Source organism: Oncorhynchus gorbuscha, linkage group LG02 (genome assembly GCF_021184085.1).
Source record: "Oncorhynchus gorbuscha isolate QuinsamMale2020 ecotype Even-year linkage group LG02, OgorEven_v1.0, whole genome shotgun sequence".
In the NCBI taxonomy this organism is placed as follows: domain Eukaryota; kingdom Metazoa; phylum Chordata; class Actinopteri; order Salmoniformes; family Salmonidae; genus Oncorhynchus; species Oncorhynchus gorbuscha.
In genome coordinates, this window is record NC_060174.1 from 59,617,915 (window position 1) to 59,637,745 (window position 19,831).

Genomic DNA, 19,831 nt, shown 5'->3' on the forward strand with positions numbered 1-19,831 from the left:
CCTTTTCAAGGCTTGTCAAGACGATTTAAGTCAAAACTGTAACTAGGCCATTCAGAATGTCGTCTTGGTAAGCAACTTGAGTGTATATTTGGCCTTATGACTTTGGTTATTGTCCTGCTGAAAGGTGAATTTGTTCATTTCTTTGCCACATTTGTAGCAGTATTACTTTAGTGACTTATTGCAAACAGGATGCATGTTTTGGAGTATTTATATTCTACACAGGCTTCCTTCTTTTCACTATGTCATTTAGGTTAGTATTGTGGAGTAACTATAATGTTGTTCATCCATCCTCAGTTTTCTCCTACCTAGCCTTTGACACATTATTTACCATTAATTTCTGTTGGGCACAACATAATCTGAAACACAACCAAAACAAACTGCAAATGCATCCAACAAGTTTGTAGAGTCACAAGCTTGATGTAGTCACTTCGGGCTAGTAATATGGGACCAAATACTAAACTCGACAACTTAAATGTTTGTATTATTTTTTGTACTTTTTACCCCTTTTTCTCTTCAATTTCGTGATATCCAATTGTTAGTTACAATCTTGTCCCATCGCTGCAACTCCCGTACGGACTCGGGTGAGTCGAAGGTCAAGAGCCATGCGTCTAAATACGCGACCCTGCCAAGCTGCACTGCTCCTTGGATGCCAGCCGCACCAATGTGTCGGAAGAAACACCGTAGAACTGGCGACCGTGTCAGCGTGCATGCGCCCGGCCTGCCACAGCAGTCACTAGAGCGCGATGGGCCAAGGACATCTCGGCCGGCCAAACCCTCCCGTAATCCGAACAACCCTGGGCCAATTGTGCGTCGCCTCATGGGTTTCCCGGTCGCAGCCGGCTGCGACACAGCCCGGGATCAAACCCGGATCTGTAGTGACGCCTCAAGCACTGCCTTAGACCGCACTTTCGACTACTTTAACATATGTGAATTAAACAAATACTTATGACACCTTCAAAATGCGGTGGACTAGCTACATCATTCACTTTCATTTCTAAATGGTAGAACAGATATACATGTATGCCCTAAAAAAAAAGAAGACATTCTGTACTGTCGCCTCAAATAAAACATTTGATCACAAATCCAAAATGCCGGAGTATAGAGCCAAATGAAACGTTTCAACTTCACTGTCCAAATAAATATGTAGGGGAGTGTATATCATACAGTGTGATGCCCTTGTTACCATAACCCTACAGGAGAGAACAGAGGTAAGATGGATAACAAGGGGAATATATCATACATACAATGTTTGTAACCCTGCAGGGGAGAGGACAAGGTGAGGGGACATGGCATGATGTTCTTATAAAGGTAACCCAGCAAGGATTGGACAGGTTAGGTCATTGAAAAGGAATATGTGGAGAGAATAAAGTTCTCAGGGAATTTAAGTACAACATATAAGACAGGAACACACACAACCCCCCCAACACACCCTTCTGTCCATACCTGTCTCTCCAGCTCCTCAGCGAAGGCATCAAGATCCAGGTCTTTGAGTCGCTCCGGGTTTTCCAGGATTTCCTCTAGCGCACCGGCCGGGTTGGCGTCCTCCGCGGACTCGTCGTATTCCAGAGCGTCCACCGCCATCTTTCTGGCCCACTCATACGTCTCCGGGTGTACCCTGGACCCGTCCAGAACCTCGATGTATGACTCCGTACTGCAGAAGGGGAAAGGGATCGAGTTAGAACCAACATCATACCAAGAGCATACAAAACAACTGTCAATTATTGGACATAAAAATGTAAAACATATTTTTCCATAGGAATACGCAGTGGGGGAAGAACATTCTAGGTAGAAAAAAACAAAACCTCTCCAAATATAACTTTTTGCCCTTCACAAACAGAGAGACACACACACGTACCTGTCTCCGAGCGATGCGGTGTCTATCTTGATGAAACCAGCACAGTTGATGAAGACCTTGGGGCCCATGTGACACATGGTGACCAGCTGAGTCCTGTTCTCCAAACGAGTGTTGTTCTGTTTTAGGATCTGGGGAGAGACATCGCTGGTATACTAATACTGTAAAAATGTCTAATGTTGCTCCTTTACAAAAGGACAAAGGACTACATACAGTGGGGCAAAAAAGTATTTAGTCAGCCACCAATTGTGAAAGTTCTCCCACTTAAAAAGATGAGAGAGGCCTGTAATTTTCATCATAGGTACACTTCAACTATGACAGACAAAATGAGAAAATAAAATCCAGAAAATCACATTGTAGGATTTTTTATGAATTTATTTGCAAATTATGGTGGAAAATAAGTATTCGGTCACCTACAAACAAGCAAGATGTCTGGCTCTCACAGACCTGTAACGTCTTCTTTAAGAGGCTCCTCTGTCCTCCACTCGTTACCTGTATTAATGGCACCTGTTTGAACTTGTTATCAGTATTAAAGACACCTGTCCACAACCTCAAACAGTCACACTCCAAACTCCACTATGGCGAAGACCAAAGAGCTAGCTGTCAAAGGACACCAGAAACAAAATTGTAGACCTGCACCAGGCTGGGAAGACTGAATCTGCAATAGGTAAGCAGCTTGGTTTGAAGAAATCAACTGTGGGAGCAATTATTCGGAAATGGAAGACATACAAGACCACCGATAATCTCCCTCGATCTGGAGCTCCACGCAAGATCTCACCCCGTGGGGTCAAAATGATCACAAGAACAGTGAGCAAAAATCCCAGAACCACACGGGGGACCTAGTGAATGACCTGCAGTGAGCTGGGACCAAAGTAACAAAGCCTACCATCAGTAACACACTACGCCGCCAGGGACTCAAATACTGCAGTGCCAGACGTGTCCCCCTGCTTAAGCCAGTACATGTCCCGGCCCGTCTGAAGTTTGCTAAAGAGCATTTGGATGATCCAGAAGAAGATTGGGAGAATGTCATATGGTCAGATGAAACCAAAATATAACTTTTTGGTGAAAACTCAACTCGTCGTGTTTGGAGGACAAAGAATGCTGAGTTGCATCCAAAGAACACCATACCTACTGTGAAGCATGGGGGTGGAAACATCATGCTTTGGGGCTGTTTTTCTGCAAAGGGACCAGCACGACTGATCCGTGTAAAGGAAAGATTGAATGGGGCCCTGTATCAGGTATATCTCTCTGCTCACCCCAAAAACCAATTCTTTCTTTGGCCGCCTCTCCTTCCAGTTCTCTGCTGCCACTGACTGGAACGAACTACAAAAATCTCTGAAACTAGAAACACCCTCACTAGCTTTAAGCACCAACTGTCAGAGCAGCTCACAGATTACTGCACCTGTACATAGCCCTCCGATAATTTAGCCCAAACAACTACCTCTTTCCCTACTGTATTTATTTTATTTATTTACTTTGCTCCTTTGCACCCCATTATTTTTTATTTCTACTTTGCACATTCTTCCACTGCAAATCTACCATTCCAGTGTTTTACTTGCTATATTGTATTTACATTGCCACCATGGCCTTTTTTTGCCTTTACCTCCCTTATCTCACCTCATTTGCTCACATCGGATATAGACTTGTTTATACTGTATTATTGACTGTATGTTTGTTTTACTCCATGTGTAACTCTGTGTCGTTGTATGTGTCGAACTGCTTTATCTTGGCCAGGTCGTAATTGTAAATGAGAACTTGTTCTCAACTTGCCTACCTGGTTAAATAAAGGTGAAATAAAAAATACATTTAAAAATCGTGAGATTTTGAGTGAAAACCTCCTTCCATCATCAAGGGCATTGAAGATGAAACGTGGCTGGGTCTTTCAGCATGACAATGATCCCAAACACACCGCCCGGGCAACAAAGGAGTGGCTTCGTAAGAAGCATTTCAAGGTCCTGGAGTGGCCTTGCCAGTCTCCAGATCTCAACCCCATAGAAAATCTTTGGAGAGAGTTGAAAGTCCGTGTTGCCCAGCAACAGCCCCAAAACATCACTGCTCTAGAGGAGATCTGCATGGAGGAATGGGCCAAAATACCAGCAACAGTGTGTGAAAACCTTGTGAAGACTTACAGAAAACGTTTGACCTCTGTTATATACCTTTTGTTGGCAATGACAAAGTATTGAGATAAACTTTTGTTATTGACCAAATACTTATTTTCCACCATAATTTGCAAATAAATTCATTAAAAATCCTACAATTTGATTTTCTGGATTTATTTTCTTTTCATTTTGTCTGTCATAGTTGAAGTGTACCTATGATGAAAATTACAGGCCTCTCTCACCTTTTTAAGTGGGAGAACTTGCACAATTGGTGGCTGACTAAATACTTTTTTGCCCCACTGTACACATTAGCATGACTCAGGACTCGCTTCTGAGAGGGCGAGACACAATACAGACCGTGTACAGACATGGAGCAAAGCACAGACATACTGAACACGGCACTGACTCAACACCTGCAGGCAGGCAGACACAGAGAGCGAGAGACAAAGACGGACCTTGAGCAGGTGCGATCCCTTCCTTTGTCCGAGGCCACAGACGAACTGGACCAGGCTCTGTGTGTAGGGGTGAGATATGGCCCTGTTCACATCCACCCCCACCTCGTTGACCCGGTTTATAAACTCACAGTACAGAGCATTCAGCAGGTCCTCCTTTACTACATGCTCCTGAGAGGGTAGGGAGGGGAGACGGTGGGGAGGGAGGGGAGACGGTGGCGAGGGAGAGAGGTGGGGAGGGGAGAGAGGAGAAAGAAAGGGTACCATAAAATCAACATACCGCGAAGGCCACTGAGTATCGATGACCTTTCTCTGACAATTTTCAAGCAGATCTAGGATTGGGTCCCCCATGTCCATATAATCTTAGTCATTATGATCTAAATTAAACAACATTTAAGATTGCTATATCAGCACTTCCACTCCGAGGCTTTATGAATATGGGTCCTGAGGACAGATCACACACTCAGTGTCTCACCTGAAGAGGGTGTAGTTTGAGGCAGAGGATGTCTTCGTCTGTGCTGCAGACCTGCGCGTACTCCACCATGGGATCCTGAATCTTCCTGGCTACGGACACGGCCTGGCGCAGCAGCGGAGGGTAGTCCCTGAAGTCAGTCTAGAGCGAGAGAGAATAGGGGAGGGAGGAGTCATGAGTATGGTTAGATATGTGTCATCAGATGTGTGTGTATTGCGTAGCTATGCATTCATGCTGTGTCAAAGCAGACTTGTTGATTTCTTGCAGTTCATGTGGACTGTGTGTGTGTGTGTGCGCCCACGTATACGGAGTGTGTGTACCTGAGACTTCGTGCTGTTCATGTAAAGCATGGCCAGTTCGTTGTCCACCAGCTCCACTCCCACAGCAGGCAGAGAAGACTCCTGCTCCAACTCACTCACTGTTCTCTTAATGTCCTCCATTATCATGTGGGCATCTCTACACACATACACGCAACAAACACGCATGCCAAAAAAGCTCTTTACGGTAGATATCCAAAAAAAAAAAACTCTTAAGCGCTCTCTGCACATACAGAGAAAGGTTTTTCTTCTCAAATGTGGTCAGTAGTTGGAGAAGACTCACCTATTCTCCCCGGCAACAGCCACCACGTGAGGCTTCTTACTGATCAGGAACTTCTTTAGGTTCTCAATGTCCTGGAGCTGAGGAGACAAAACACTACAATATTATGCTCCATGATAATAATCATATGAATGAAAGTATGATATAAAAGACTGAGTAGAACAAAATAAAACGAGACAAAATCTAAGGATTAACAGGTTGGTCACAGCAGCTGATTAAACAAACCCAAAGCGTGTACTGCAATATCTCCTGGAATACATGACGCTTCCAAAGCGATTTCTTGACTTTTGGTGAACTATCGTTGATACAACTACACTGACGAAGTGATGTTTCCTATGAATGCATGGCTAAATGATAAGATGGCATGACAGGTGGGCAGAGGAGAGGATAGGTTGTACCTTTTTGTCCCTATCGTCCTCCCTCCATGCATTCCTCCTCTTCAGGAAGTAAGGCAGACGGAGGAAGTCCACCACCTCTCCCTCTCCGTTGATCAGAGAACAGAACACTGGCGTGTCTCTATGGTAACAGAGTTACAACTTTCAGTTATTATTAATGCATATGGTATACAATAAGTTGGAGGATAACACAAACAAACAAAACACGCCCACACATCGCCTTCCCTTTTGCGCAAACACACACACACACACACACACACACACACACACACACACACACACACACACACACACACACACACACACACACACACACACACACACACACACACACACACACACACACACACACACACACACACACACACACACACACACACACACACCTGCTGTCTGCAAAGGCCACTCCCAGGACTCTGATGCCTTTTCCTTGACTCTCATCCATCAGATCATCATCCTCCTCCTCCGCCTGCTGCTGGTCTGGTCTGTAGGGAGCCACCTTCAGCCAGTTATACAGCCTCCTGCAACACGACTGGACGTACACACAATATCACAGTGTATACAAACCTACACCACACCGCTACACCTTCAGCCAGTTATACTGCCTCCTGCAACACGACTAGGGTCAAAGGTGAACCGGAAGAGGAATAATACACCACTGTGACCAAATGTACACTAAAGCTTGAAATGGATGTTTATTCACAACATGTGCTGGAACATCGGCAATTCTAAATTGAAATTCACAATATCATTAATTTTTGATTTAAAAAAAATGATCAAGTTACGGCAACTCTTGAAGTATTCAACAGTATATGGAATTCATGATACTGAGTCCTGGATGTAGCTAGGTGTGCTGTAACACTATCGAGTATATACCTTGATGATGTTGTCCTTGGCCTCTGCGATGAGTTTGTTCTTGAGTTCCTTGGCCATCTGAGGGTAGAGGAACTGTGTGAGGGAGCGTTCGATGGCCAGGGTCCTCTGTCTGTTCCACTCCTGCACCTGGTGGCTGAACTCATCTCTGTAGTAAAACTGCTTGATCTCATCAAAGTACGTCTGGTCACCTGCAAACCTGGGGGGGGGAGATAGGAAGAGAGGGGGAGAGAAATTATTATGAACCAAAATTAAAGAATCCGTGGAGAAGGTTTGAGTAGAAGGAAATAATAGAGCAGAAGCCTTTAGCTTTGTTCTGAACAAACCAGCAGAACAGACAAAATACATATTTTGCACAATTGACCATTCCAGGAAAAAAGGGTTAACTTAAAGGTTGTCTCCATACCCTTTGACCCCTAGGAGGTCGATGCAGATGTCAATGGTGAGAAGTCCCTCCTCCTCAGCCTGGCACATCTTTAAAAAATGTTCTCCGTTCAGCTCCTTCACTGGCTTGTTTTTCAGGTACTTGAAGGAGTAGCCAAAATGGGCCTCATCCATATCCTAATAACAAACTGGAGGTCAATTAACACGGCATGGTACAAAGAGGATAATGTCTTAACCCTTTATACTGGTGGGAATGAACCTAGACGGAAAGGGATTCATTTAAATGTTTCTTAAAGAAGAAATATGAAAATGAATATGTATAACCATTAGGGATGTAACGATTCACCAATACACATCGGTCCGCAAATTAGGCTTCTCCAAGCTCTGATGCAGCTACATTTCTAAAGGCTATGCAATTGTGGGAGAAAACAGGGTGATGGCCTCTACTAAATAGAGGAGGATCTCATCAGCTATTTATTTTTTCCGCTGCCCCTACTTCGATACAGGTGCATGATAACGGTCCATTTTAAATCAAAACAAAATGTTGCATATATTATTAGTATATGTAGAGACAAGATTCAATCAAGAATAGTCTGGTGGGTGACAATATTGGTCTATCACTTGTGAATTATATAATAACACTTGTGAATGATGCCCAGCATAAGAAAACATGATGTGAAGCTGTCTACGCATACAATTTCATGTATATGTTTGATAAATCCAACGTATGCACCGCAGAACGCGCTGCAAGGCAAACGCAGCGTTCCTTTGGAAATAAATGTACTTCTGGTGTACCAAAATGCTATGACACTAATGTGACCTAGGCTTTACCCACCTGGACAAAGGGAATGTATGTGTGAGGATGCTGTTCATTGATACCATAGTGCCCTATAAGCTCATTACAAAGCTCACAGCTCTGAACTCCTTCCCTATGCAACTGGGTCCTGGGCGTCCTGACGGGCAGCTCCCAGGTGGTCAAGGTAGGCAACAGTACCTCCTCGACACGGGGGCCCACAAAGATGCATCCTCAGCCCCCTCCTGTATTGCCTGTATACCCACGACTGGATGGTCTTACACAGTTTAAAATATCCTCAAGTTGGTTGATGACACGACAGTCTACCAACAACGAGACAGCCTACAGGGAGGACGTAGGCCCTCTGATCACAGTGTAGTGTGGTGACAGGTAAACTCACCCACAACTTGAGCAAAACAAAGGAGCTGATTGTGGACTTCAGGAGGAACCAGGCTGCACATACCCCCATCCTCATCAATTGGGGCCACCGTGCGGACGATCATTAACTTCCAATTTCAAATCGTACACATCTCAGTGAAGCTGAAATGGTCTAACCACACAGACACCGTAGTGAAGGCACAACAGCCGCTCCTCAACCTCAGGATGCTGAAGAAATTTGGCCAGTCCCGAGGGCCCTCACAGTGTTCTACAGGAGCACCATCAAGAGCATATTTTTGGCCTGCATCACAGCCTGGTACGGCAACTCCACCGCCGCGGACCGCAAGACTCTTCAGAGGGTGATACGTGTAGCCGAACGCACCATTGGGTGCACACTGCCTGCCCTACAGAACCCCTACCCTACAACACCAGGTGTCGAAGGAAGGCCAAGCCATGCCGTGCCCTGTTCTCCCTGCTTCAATGACAGAGACAGTACAAGGGCACCATGACAAAAAAAATGAAAGACTGGCCAATAGTTTCTACCCTCAGCCCATCAGGCTGCTGAATATCCACCACTAGTTAGCTACCTATTTTACTTCACTTAGTCCTGCAATATTTCCACTGTACCCTGCAATCACACCGGCAACCCTGCAAATGTGACTATTAAACACAAATATACACTGGAGTTGCTTACCAAGAAGCCAGTGAATGTTCCTGAGTGGCCGAGTTACAGTTTTGACTTAAATCTGCTTGAAAATCTACTGCAAGACCTGAAAATGGTTGTCTAGCAATGATCAACAACCAATTTGACAGAGCTTGAAGAATTTTGAAAATATATATTTTTTTTAAATGGGAAAATGTTGCACAATCCAGGTATGGAAAGCTTTTAGAGACTTACCCATTTGTTTGATAGTGAAATCTGAAAACCCTCTGGATACATTGATAAGAATATTAATAGAAAAGTTGGGGTAGGTGCAACGAAAGACAAAAATTACAAGGGTTTGAGTGAGAGGTCTAACTGGTGTCTCCAAGTGGCCACACACCTCTCAGTTCAAGTTATTCCAATTCACTTTCATGACTTCCATTATAACGGTGCTTTTTTGAGCTCTCCTAGCTGTGTCGTTGAAGAACTAGAGAAAGCACACTTGTAGTTGTTATGAACACAGCCCTGTATCCCCACCATCACACAATTACTGTTTTTGTTTAAGCAATCCAGAAAACAGCCAATTGTAAAATCACAATCTGGGTCAGGTGGGCATCATTTGAAAGCTTGTTCTATTGCCAACATGACTAACAAAGTTAGAAAATACCATCTTTAAGTGTTAGGCTTTTACCAGGAAATTCAGTGAAGCAGATCATAAATTGGGTGCGCATAGAATGGAGTCATGAGTGCATTGAGATACATGTTCTGCGGCAAATTATATTCACAGTACGACAAACATAGGCTCATTCTGTTCAGAACAACCCAGGGAATGACGCAATGTAGCTGTACGTCAAACATAGTGATTATAAACATTGACAGTGGTCGTGTCTGAACGGCCACACTTGGTTTCTAAATAGTAGGCCGTTTGAGTATGCAAAAAAAATTCTGTTTAAATAAAGTATACGACATTTCGAAAATCAAGTATACTTTAAATGACCGGATGTCATTCTAATTTCAGCTTTGACAATAGCTGAACAATTAGATATGGGAATGCGCTTCCGAAAAAAAACAAGAAACAATGCAATCACGTAATCTCAGTACGCAAAAATAGAATGTTTAATAGCATGTGAAATTTCTAAATCGGGTATGGTTTAAATGCCAGGATGTTACTCATTTCAGCTCTTCGCCTAGTAGAATTTGATGCACACTTTTCCAGAATGCATTGGAAGATGTGGGCTGCGAGTGATAGGCCCGAGTTCTCTTCAAGTATACAAACAAAACTAGGCTACTTAATTGGGAAGATGTCTGAAGCTTCTGTCCTGGTGTTCAAATGTAGGCAAGTAGTTTTTGTTCTCCATAAAATGCCCAAGAGTGCCGCATCGTCAGCTACATCATTGAAAACAGAAGTATTTTTATATTTTTGTTTTCTGACTAAAGTGTTTCTTATTCTCTTGGCCTTAGACAGAGTTTTTAAAGTATATTGAACAAAAATAAACGCAACATTTAAAGTGTTGGTCACATGTTTCATGAGCTGAAATAAAAGATCACAGAAAAGGTCCCATATGCACAAAAAGCTTATTTCTCTCAAATTGTGTACAAATTTGTTTACATCCCTGTTAGTGAGCATTTCTCCTTTGACAAGATAATCCATCCACCTGACAGGTGTGGCATATCAAGAAGCTGATTAACATCATGATCATCACACAGGTGCATCTTGTGTTGGGGACACTAAAAGATCACTTTAAAATGTGCAGTTTTGTCACAGAACACAAAGGAGCATGAAATTGGAATGCAGACTGCAGGAATGTCCACCAGAGCTGCTACCAGATAATTTAATGTTAAAAAAAAAATCTGCCATAAGCCACCTCCCAACGTCGTTTTAGAGAATTTAGCAGTACCTCCAATCGGCCTCACAATCGCAGACCACGTTAAACCACACCAGCCCAGGACCTCCACATCCTGCTTCTTCACCTGTGGGAACGTCTGAGACCAGCCACCCGGACAGCTGATTAAATATTGCTGTCTGTAATAAAGCCCATTTATGGGGGAAAACTCGGTCTGATTGGCTGGGCCTGGTTCCCAAGTGGATGGGCCTATGCCCTCCCAGGCCGACCCATGGCTTTGCCCCTGTCCAGTCATGTGAAATCCATAGATTAGGGCCTAATGAATTTATTTCAACTGACAGATTTTCTTAATATGAACTTTAACTCAGTAAAATAGTTGAAATTTTAATGATGTCGTGTTTATATTTTTGTTCAGTATAAATACTTAAATTATCTTTTGAGTTCTGAATGTGTCACCACCGGGGACTTGAGATGTGGCTACAATAATTTTAGATCAGGCCTTTTGATTTGAACATCTGGAATGTTTTAGTTTTGTAGGCTAAACTACCAACTTAACTTATGGATGAAGCCTTAGCAGTCTCGTTCCCAATGATCAGTGCCTTAGTGTATTATGTTGCTGTCCAACGGTTTTGAATTTGCGATTCACTTCTATAAACTTTGATTAGCTAACACAACGTGCCATTGGAACACAGGAAAGATGGTTGCTGATAATGGGCCTCTGTACGCCTATGCAGATATGCCATTAAAAATCAGCCGTTTCCATCTACAATAGTCATTTACAATATGAACAATGTCAATACTGTATTTCTGATCAATTTGATGTTATTTTAATGGACAAAAAATGCGCTTTCCTTTCAAAAACAAGGACAATTCTAAGTGAACCCAAACTTTTGAACGGCAGTGTATATATATTTGTTACTGCTCGATTAAAACGATCTCGGTCAACCAACAGCCTAGCGACCAAACAATCGACCAGTTGACTATTTAATTTTTTCTTTATTTAATTAGGCAAGTCAGTTAAGGACAAATTCTTATTTTCGATGACGGTCTAGGAACAGTGGGTTAACTGCCTTGTTCAGGGGCAGAACGACAGATGTGTAACAGTTCGGTTACTAGTCGAACGCTCTAATCACTAGGCTACCCTGCCGCCCACTAATTGGGGTCAGCCCTAGTTTTATTGTCTGCACGTTTGCTGTCGTCTAGAGACAGGTCTCACTCATATTTGGTATATTTTGGCACAGCATTGTAGCACGTTTGTATCTTGTCAGTTTGTTAAACTACAGTAAAGCAGAGTGGTGATACATAGGGATGATATTTATTTAATTTGATTTATTTATAAGATATCGCATTTAGTCCAAATACCCTAAATAACTCTACATTAGTGTTAGTGCATTGTCTTGGTTCCCGTACCTTCTTTCCTTTCTTGGTGGGATTGATATTGATCTTGGCTCTCTCCTGGAAGGTTTGTCTGAGGACGTGTCTGACCAGAGGCTCCCTGGAAATCTGCATGGCCACCATATAACGAGTCCCCTCCAACACCGCCTCAGGACTGTTAAACTGGCTAGAGAGAGAGAGAGAAAAAAAGAGGTAGGGGGTCAGTGTGTGTGTTATCTGCAGACAGTCTTTGGCAAGCTCTACAGAGCTACCTGATGTGTGTGTGGTGTGGTTACCTGCAGACATAGTCTTTGGCCAGCTCTACAGGCTCAGCAGGGAACTGCTCTGTCTCGTGGCGCTGGTAGCTGTCTCTTAGATTCTCCCCAAACTGCTCTGGAGTCAGACCAAACTTCTTAGCCAGGCCGTCTGAAACACAGAGAAGGGAAGGAAGACAGGATCTTCAATCTTTATACATGTCTCAGTGCACTCATATTTTAACTATGGCTGTCAAATGATTAAAATAATTAATCACGATTCATCTCAAAAGTTTATTTGCTCAAATTTGGTGCAAAAAAAAGCAGTGTATTGTGTTATAGGCATGTAGGTACTGAAACAAGAAATACTCTGTATCAGAATGTTTTCACCATAAACAAGCAATACAAAAGTCCTGTAACTTACTAATAATGCTCCAAGCAGGCCTACTCCCTCAAATGTTCATGAAGTTCACACACACGCACGCACACACACACACTTAAAGCGTCAGCCATTCCAAATTATTGTTCTCCCAGTTACCGATTGGAGGGTTGGCTATAAGAAAAAAGCACTGGCAAATAGCATAAACCTGACCAACAATGTCATGAATTCCACTGAACATAAACTTGTGACCATACACTTCAGTCGTCCTCCCATTTCTTTTCACCGACTGAGTTGCTAAGACAAACAAGCCCACTGACATTTTCAGATGAAAAAGCTGCTCTCTTCTTCTGTACGATACGGCCAAAGAGTGAAAACAACCTCTCACAAGGTACTGATGTGGCAGGCGTTGCCAGGAGCCTTCGTGCAATGCAGGCCAGCCTGGTGTGTGCCTACACTCCACACATTTCTCAAAGGACTCCTCTTCATCGGACACAGACTCAGAAGAACTGAACAAGAGGGCAGCTTTCTTCTTTGGTGGCTCGGACTCTGTTGCTTTATCAGGTTGCTGTGCAGGCCTCTCTTCCTTCAGCAAGTTGCTGACCAAAGCACACACCTCCCAGGTCTAGGTCTAGGAAGGCACTTCAGGTCCTTAAACCTTGGGTCGGGTGCTGTGGCGATCTTCAGCCACGTGAGGTTGGTGCTTTCCTTGCGTTTCTCCAGGTCTGTGAACGTCATCAGAGCTCTCCATCACCCAAAGGAGATGACACAAAGCATGCAACACCATTGAGCAGGAAATGTACAGAACATGGTCTCTCTCACACTCACTAACAGAGTGATAAAGAAGATTACTTGCAGGGCTACAGTACTGCCCCCAAATTCTGCAGTTTCTCCAGGTCAGCTGTGGTTGGCATGGTGATGTTCGTTTTATGTTGGGCCAGAGCATCTTTCAGTGGTTGTTGTTTCGGTAGGCTGTTATTGAAACGCCCAACAATTTTTGGCCATTTGGCTAGGGCATTGTCGAACCCGCTGTTGTGTAAGGACACTGTGAAGGACCTTTGGAGACTGCGCGGTGCAGTTCATGTGTTCAAAAGGCATTCAAAATGTAATGCATTAATGCGTTATTAATGCATTAACTTTGACAGCCCTTATTTTAAAAGATCAGTCTCTGCTGAATACGAAAAGGACAGATTGCCAAAAGTAATGTCTTGAGGCAGTGCAGGGTACTGCATGTGAAATGTAAACCAGGTATGCCCACATGTCAAGGCCCCTGCATCCACTACACGCACACATGAAGTCAAGCATATGTCCAATAAAGTAGGGATAAAAAGACACCATATTAGAGGTCAGCAGAGGTGACTTACCGAGCCCTGCGCTCTGACAGATGCTGTACATGTCTCTACGAGATGCCAGCTTCAGGTCTGGCCCCTTCTGCTCTTCCTCCTCCTCCACCTCCACCTCTTCCTCCTCACCTGAATGGACAGGGAAGAGACATGATGTCACACAGTGTGGAGGGTGGTAAACACATTTAAAAATAAAGACAAAGCCTGGTTGTTCAAAAGGTGCCGTTATTTTACTTTCCATGCAACAATGCCACCCTCATTGCAGCTGTTTCGATCTCCTTATCAAATCATTTCTGGGTAACAATGTAGTTATTTACTATAACAGTTTTCAGTAAGAAAATGTAACAATAAGCCCAATAATTTATGTTTTCCCACCGTCCTCGTTAACCTCCTTGATCTTCCTCAGCGTCTTCTTCTTACTGGCGGCCTTGGCTGTGTTTTGCATCTTGGGGATGTCTCTGCCGTAGTACAGCAGGAAGTGGCTGTACACATCACTCAGCTCATCTATGGACTGGACGTCTTTCAGTCTACAGGAGGGGAGAAGAGGTGAGGAAAGGAGAAAAGAGGAGGGGAGAGGGAAACAGTTACACTAGCTGGACTTCACTAAATTGGTCCTATGTCTTTTATGAAGACATGGGGATATGAGACTTCTGCACTTTGACAATCATGTAACGGGAAATCTGGGTCCAGCTTCCTGGACACAAACTAAGTGTATGGGAAATCTCCCTAGGGGTGGAGGTTTCAGTTAGGAGGCAGACAAATGGACACAGTGCAATGCCCAGGGGTGGCTTTTATTAGTGGAGAAGAGGCACCAAAACTGTTGTATACTATGTGCAGCAATGTACACACAAAATAAACATGACGATGGCCAGAACAGGAAACAAACTTTGGGTAAACTGAAAATAAATCAAATCAAGGTTCAACTCAATACACAACAGGCCTTAATAATAACTGCCCGCAACCCGGCCAAGAAAGGAATGACATGGCTTAAAGTAAATTCCATCAGGGATCAACAATTAACAGGTTGAAATACAGGCACTAAATGCACCATAACATATAACTCAACTAACTAGCTTTAGGTAACAATTAGCCCATGAAAAAAGCCTATAATAGATTGGAGTAACATTTATCTCCCCCTGGGATTTGGCCAGGGGGGATAAAAGCTTCAGACTGCAGACCTGGTTTGCCAAAACTCCCGAAGCAGCAGGAGGTACCATTTTACATCATCAATAACGAGGATTAATAGGGAGGTTTGTAACATATACTCCTGTAGAAATAGTGATCTCAATACCATTACAACGTGCACTTTGTAAGGCAAACTAAACACACAAAAATACATGAATGGAAAGCGTACATAACAGGATTTGCCCGCGTGCCAACCAAACTCTAACATGCATCTTTCTCGCTTTACAGGCTACATCGCAGCACGGAAGGAAATGGGATTATACACATAACATATTCAATTCATTATTATGCATTCTCGTGAACTGTTTCAATATCTGGTTATTAATATGTCAAGTCAGAATACCAGGCACAGAATTTTTGGGGAGATTCTCTAGGCTTTGTGTGTCTGGGAAACTGGCCCCTAGTGCATTACAACACTGGAGCACACAATCTTATTATTATTATTATTATTTTATTTTTTAAAGCACTGATTCCTGAACTTCTATTTCTACAATATCCCTTATCGGTCCTTTTACACCTGTCGTTTACACAATGTGCAGGACAGAGCTTGTCAATCATCAACTATATCAGTGTGACCTGTTGACACAGGTCACACTGACCTTCCTCGTACCACAGCGTTCTCCTATGGCCCTGTGTTAAGACGCATTCTGGTCAAAGGTAGTACCCTATATAAGGCAGGTGTAGGCAACTAGATCCAGCGTGAATGGTTGGGGGGCCGGAAAAACATGATCATAATTTGTACTTTGCAAAGTGACCACAACTAAGCCCCAAAATAGATTTGATTTGGGGAAAAAAACAATAATATCATACCTTGATAACATTGAGAATAGAGCACGACTGATATTATCAGACAATATTGGCCTTTTCAGATGTATTTGTATCAGTATATAATCCACCCAAAAAATGAGATAAAAAAAAAGAAGCTGTTCTTCATGGGGGGGGGGGCATTTCACTATTTGTGCTGAAGATGGCGCTCTTTTCATGGCCATTAGCCTATCTTTCCTTGGCATGCTACAGTAAGATTGGACACAATCACCCAAAGCAACTACACCAGTCAGTGAGGAGAGTGAAATACTGTGACCTAACTGTTACTGCTTCTACGGTGAGTGCCAGCTCAATAAATTGCCAAAAATGTGCACTGGACCTATACTGTTACGTGGTAGGGTTTTGGGTGTCGTGACAAACAATGAATGCTATGCTCAAATGTGAAGGAAGTGCCATGCTAAGAACGATCAACTCTGTGGTAACGTTAATGTTACAGCCCTTTAGAGAAGCCTGCGAAATCTGGTGTTATATTTGCTCTTTGCAAAGGGAATTCCTCAAGTGGTCATTCCAATGTTTTCAGAGACACAAAAAATAACATAGCAGGTTCCAAAGTAGTTTTTGATAGTTACATTTTAATGTATGGATTGTTACTTGTCAGGGACTGGTCCAAATTCACATTTCGCTACCCCATTTCCAGTACGAGTACTAACTAGCTGTGTGAGAGTACTTTTTTTAATTTTTTTATTTTTTTATTTTACCTTTATTTAACCAGGCAAGTCAGTTAAGAACACATTCTTATTTTCAATGACGGCCTGGGAACAGTGGGTTAACTGCCTGTTCAGGGGCAGAACGACAGATTTGTACCTTGTCAGCTCGGGGGTTTGAACTCGCAACCTTCCGGTTACTAGTCCAACGCTCTAACCACTAGGCTACGCTGCCGCCCGCACTAACTTGAGGGTTAGTGCTATCCGGGACCCTTGGGATGTCCCTAAACCCTAACCATGCTGTTCATCCTCCTTTCACAAGAGTAACAGTTTTAACAGAAATAATATTGTCTTTCTGGTGCTACCATAGATTTTATGTGATGCTCCTAACCTTTAAGGACACAAATTCAAAGCTTGCTTAACAATTTAGAATAATTCTGCAATCTGCATTTTGTTGCTTTTGCCTACTGTTATTATTGAATTATCAACTTCCATCAATCATATGTTTTCACTGTGTAAGGGCTATTTGACCAAGGAGAGTGATGGAGTGCTGCATCAGATGACCTGGCCTCCACAATCACCCGACCTCAACCCAAATTGAGATGGTTTGGGGTGAGTTGGACCGCAGAGTGACGGAAAAGCAGCCAACAAGTACTCAGCACATGTGGGAACTCCTTCGAGATGGTTGGAAAAGCATTCCTCATGAAGCTGGTTGAGAGAATGCCAAGAGTGTGTAAAGCTGTCATCAATGCAAACGGTGGCTAATACGAAGAACCTCAAATATAAAATACATTTGATTTGTTTAACATTTTTGGTTACTACATGATTCCATATGTGTTATTTCATATTCTACAATGTTGAAAATAGTAAAAATAAAGAAAAACTCTTGAATGTGTACGTACGTCCAAACTTTTGACTGGTACTGTATATCAGTCAATATTTTCACTCTAAAATAGGAGTAGAAAATCCCATATCGGTCAGGCTCTAATTGAGACCTGGCCTAAGGGCCGCCTGTTGCCAACCCCTGAGATAAGGAATAGGATGCCCTTTCAGACACAGTACATACCTCTCCATATCAGCCGTGTCCAGGGGTCTGATGCCATCAACCAGGGGTTTGTCAGGGTCGGCAGAGATCTGTTCATACTGGTGCGACTGCATCCTCCGGAACAGTCGTGTCAGGTTCTGCTTCCTGCTCTTCAGCTGGCACCACTGGGGTCCCAGAGGTCAGGGGTACAGGTCAGGGGTCAGGAAGTGGGTAAATAAGAAACAACTTTATTTCTATTGGATTACAGTTGTAACAATCTAAGCTAAGGTGACCAACTGCTGGTATACGCAAAAGTGTGTGGGGTGTGAACCTCAAAGTCATGTTAGATGCCAAAGGTTGTGATGAGGTCATCCTTTACCTTCTCGTCCCATTGCCAAACCTTCCACAGGTCGTTGATGTTGAGCTCCGGTTCTACATACTCCTTCCTGTAGAATGCGATGAACGGAACCTGGAGAAAACAAATAATTTAAAGTGGGTGAGAACATGAGACAGACACCACTGTAAAGCTTGATTTACAGACTAATTCTGAATTCTGTTGTTGCTACGGCGTCTCAAGAGGGACAAACAGTAATATTGCTTGTTTTTCAAGCATAGGTCTTTTAAGGGAATAAGCGAGCACAGACGTTTGCGTCGCCTAGCCAAGATCTGCTAGGATCAAACCAAACCTTTGTATGCGGACGCCTTTAGGGCCTTAGCCACTACACACTCACGCAAATGTAATCGGGTGGTGTACCTCAAAGTGCTGGTTCCTCATGAAGTTGAGGGCCTCCTTGATCTTAGCGATGGTGCTGGGGCCTTTCCTGCTGAGGTTTGTGGTGGTCCCTCTGTCCAGGTAGTCTGTACTCTCCTGAACACCCAGAAAACAATTGATCGTTTTTTAACAAAGAAAGAAGAGTATGGTGCCGGCCCGAGACAGTAAGGAATGTGCTGGGCTGTTCATGTGTATGAAGATCGTGTGATTGGGTGAGGTATTGGATGAGGAGAATGAAATGGGATATTTAGTGAGTTATTGGGGTGTTGGGTGTCTGTGTGTTGTCTGCAAGGTATGTGGTGGTTGTAGGTAACACCAGCATTGAGGATGATTGATATGGATATATCCAGGGTTTCAGACTGCGACCATTTAGTCGCATTTTGTGACATTTGACTTGGCTGTGTGAGTTACATTTTTAATTAGTCGCATCGGTGCGAGCTGCACATTCTACATGGTCACCTCACTAAAAATGTCATATTTTTTAGGAGGCTAAACCCATGATTTGGTCAAACTGTAAAGTACATTATCCTCACGATTCCTATGATGAAAGTATCTGCCTACCCATGTACCTGTTTTGCTGGGGCCTTTTGCGGGGCCTGTTGCGGTGCCCCCCCCAAAAAAATGCTCCGGGAGAAAACATGCGTTCTGATTGTGTAATATTGTCAAATCAAATTGTGGGGAGAACACAACAATCCTGTTGTCACAGTTGAATAGAGGATGTTCTCAGCTTTCTTTAGGTATAATTTCTCAACTTTGAGCTTAATAGCAACTATTATAGCCTACAAATGAGATATTTGATACGGCTTTGAGATGAGGAATGGGGTACGCTTTCTTTTGGACATTACATTTACTGTTAAATTTATACATGGTTACTAGCAGTTGGGTTTTATATTTCAAGTATATTTTTATATCTTGCTAACGTGTTTTGAGTTACTCAGATGGTCCCAAATAAATTTGCCTATGATATTAGTGCACATAAAGATGCAAGCCAAATTCATCTTGATTGAAAAAAAAATACAATTAGTATGATTCTGGAACCCTATTTTAATAGTAAAATACAACAGCCTAATTGTCAAACCAAAATTAAATGACAATAAATGGATTATGTAGCACATGAAAATATTTTGAATCATAACATATAAGATGAAACTAATTTATTGAATGACATCTCAGTAGTCGATCGCTTACATTTTAAAAAGCATTGTGAAATACTTTATAAGATTGCGTGACACCACAAAAAGAAATTGGT

At 43.0% G+C, this 19,831-nt stretch overlaps 1 protein-coding gene across 3 annotated transcripts in view; it reads right to left on the bottom strand.

The window, feature by feature from the left end:
• Positions 1 to 19,831, bottom strand: part of LOC124005529 (transcription elongation factor SPT6-like) — a 65,175-nt gene that overhangs the window by 26,172 nt on the left and 19,172 nt on the right. For 2 of the 3 annotated variants that reach the window (XM_046314897.1, XM_046314891.1), the window contains exons 9-25: positions 18,565 to 18,678; positions 18,190 to 18,279; positions 17,853 to 17,995; positions 14,508 to 14,659; positions 14,154 to 14,261; positions 12,453 to 12,582; positions 12,193 to 12,343; positions 7,147 to 7,301; positions 6,744 to 6,939; positions 6,254 to 6,399; positions 5,871 to 5,988; positions 5,477 to 5,552; positions 5,196 to 5,356; positions 4,879 to 5,016; positions 4,407 to 4,574; positions 1,856 to 1,983; positions 1,444 to 1,651 (exon numbers count right to left, since the gene is read on the bottom strand). In XM_046314897.1, coding sequence (XP_046170853.1) covers positions 1,444 to 1,651; positions 1,856 to 1,983; positions 4,407 to 4,574; positions 4,879 to 5,016; positions 5,196 to 5,356; positions 5,477 to 5,552; positions 5,871 to 5,988; positions 6,254 to 6,399; positions 6,744 to 6,939; positions 7,147 to 7,301; positions 12,193 to 12,343; positions 12,453 to 12,582; positions 14,154 to 14,261; positions 14,508 to 14,659; positions 17,853 to 17,995; positions 18,190 to 18,279; positions 18,565 to 18,678 — 2,382 coding nt within the window. Of the gene's footprint in view, positions 1 to 1,443; positions 1,652 to 1,855; positions 1,984 to 4,406; positions 4,575 to 4,878; positions 5,017 to 5,195; positions 5,357 to 5,475; positions 5,553 to 5,870; positions 5,989 to 6,253; positions 6,400 to 6,743; positions 6,940 to 7,146; positions 7,302 to 12,192; positions 12,344 to 12,452; positions 12,583 to 14,153; positions 14,262 to 14,507; positions 14,660 to 17,852; positions 17,996 to 18,189; positions 18,280 to 18,564; positions 18,679 to 19,831 lie in introns of all 3 variants that reach the window. The other variant, XM_046314906.1, reaches the window with a different exon arrangement.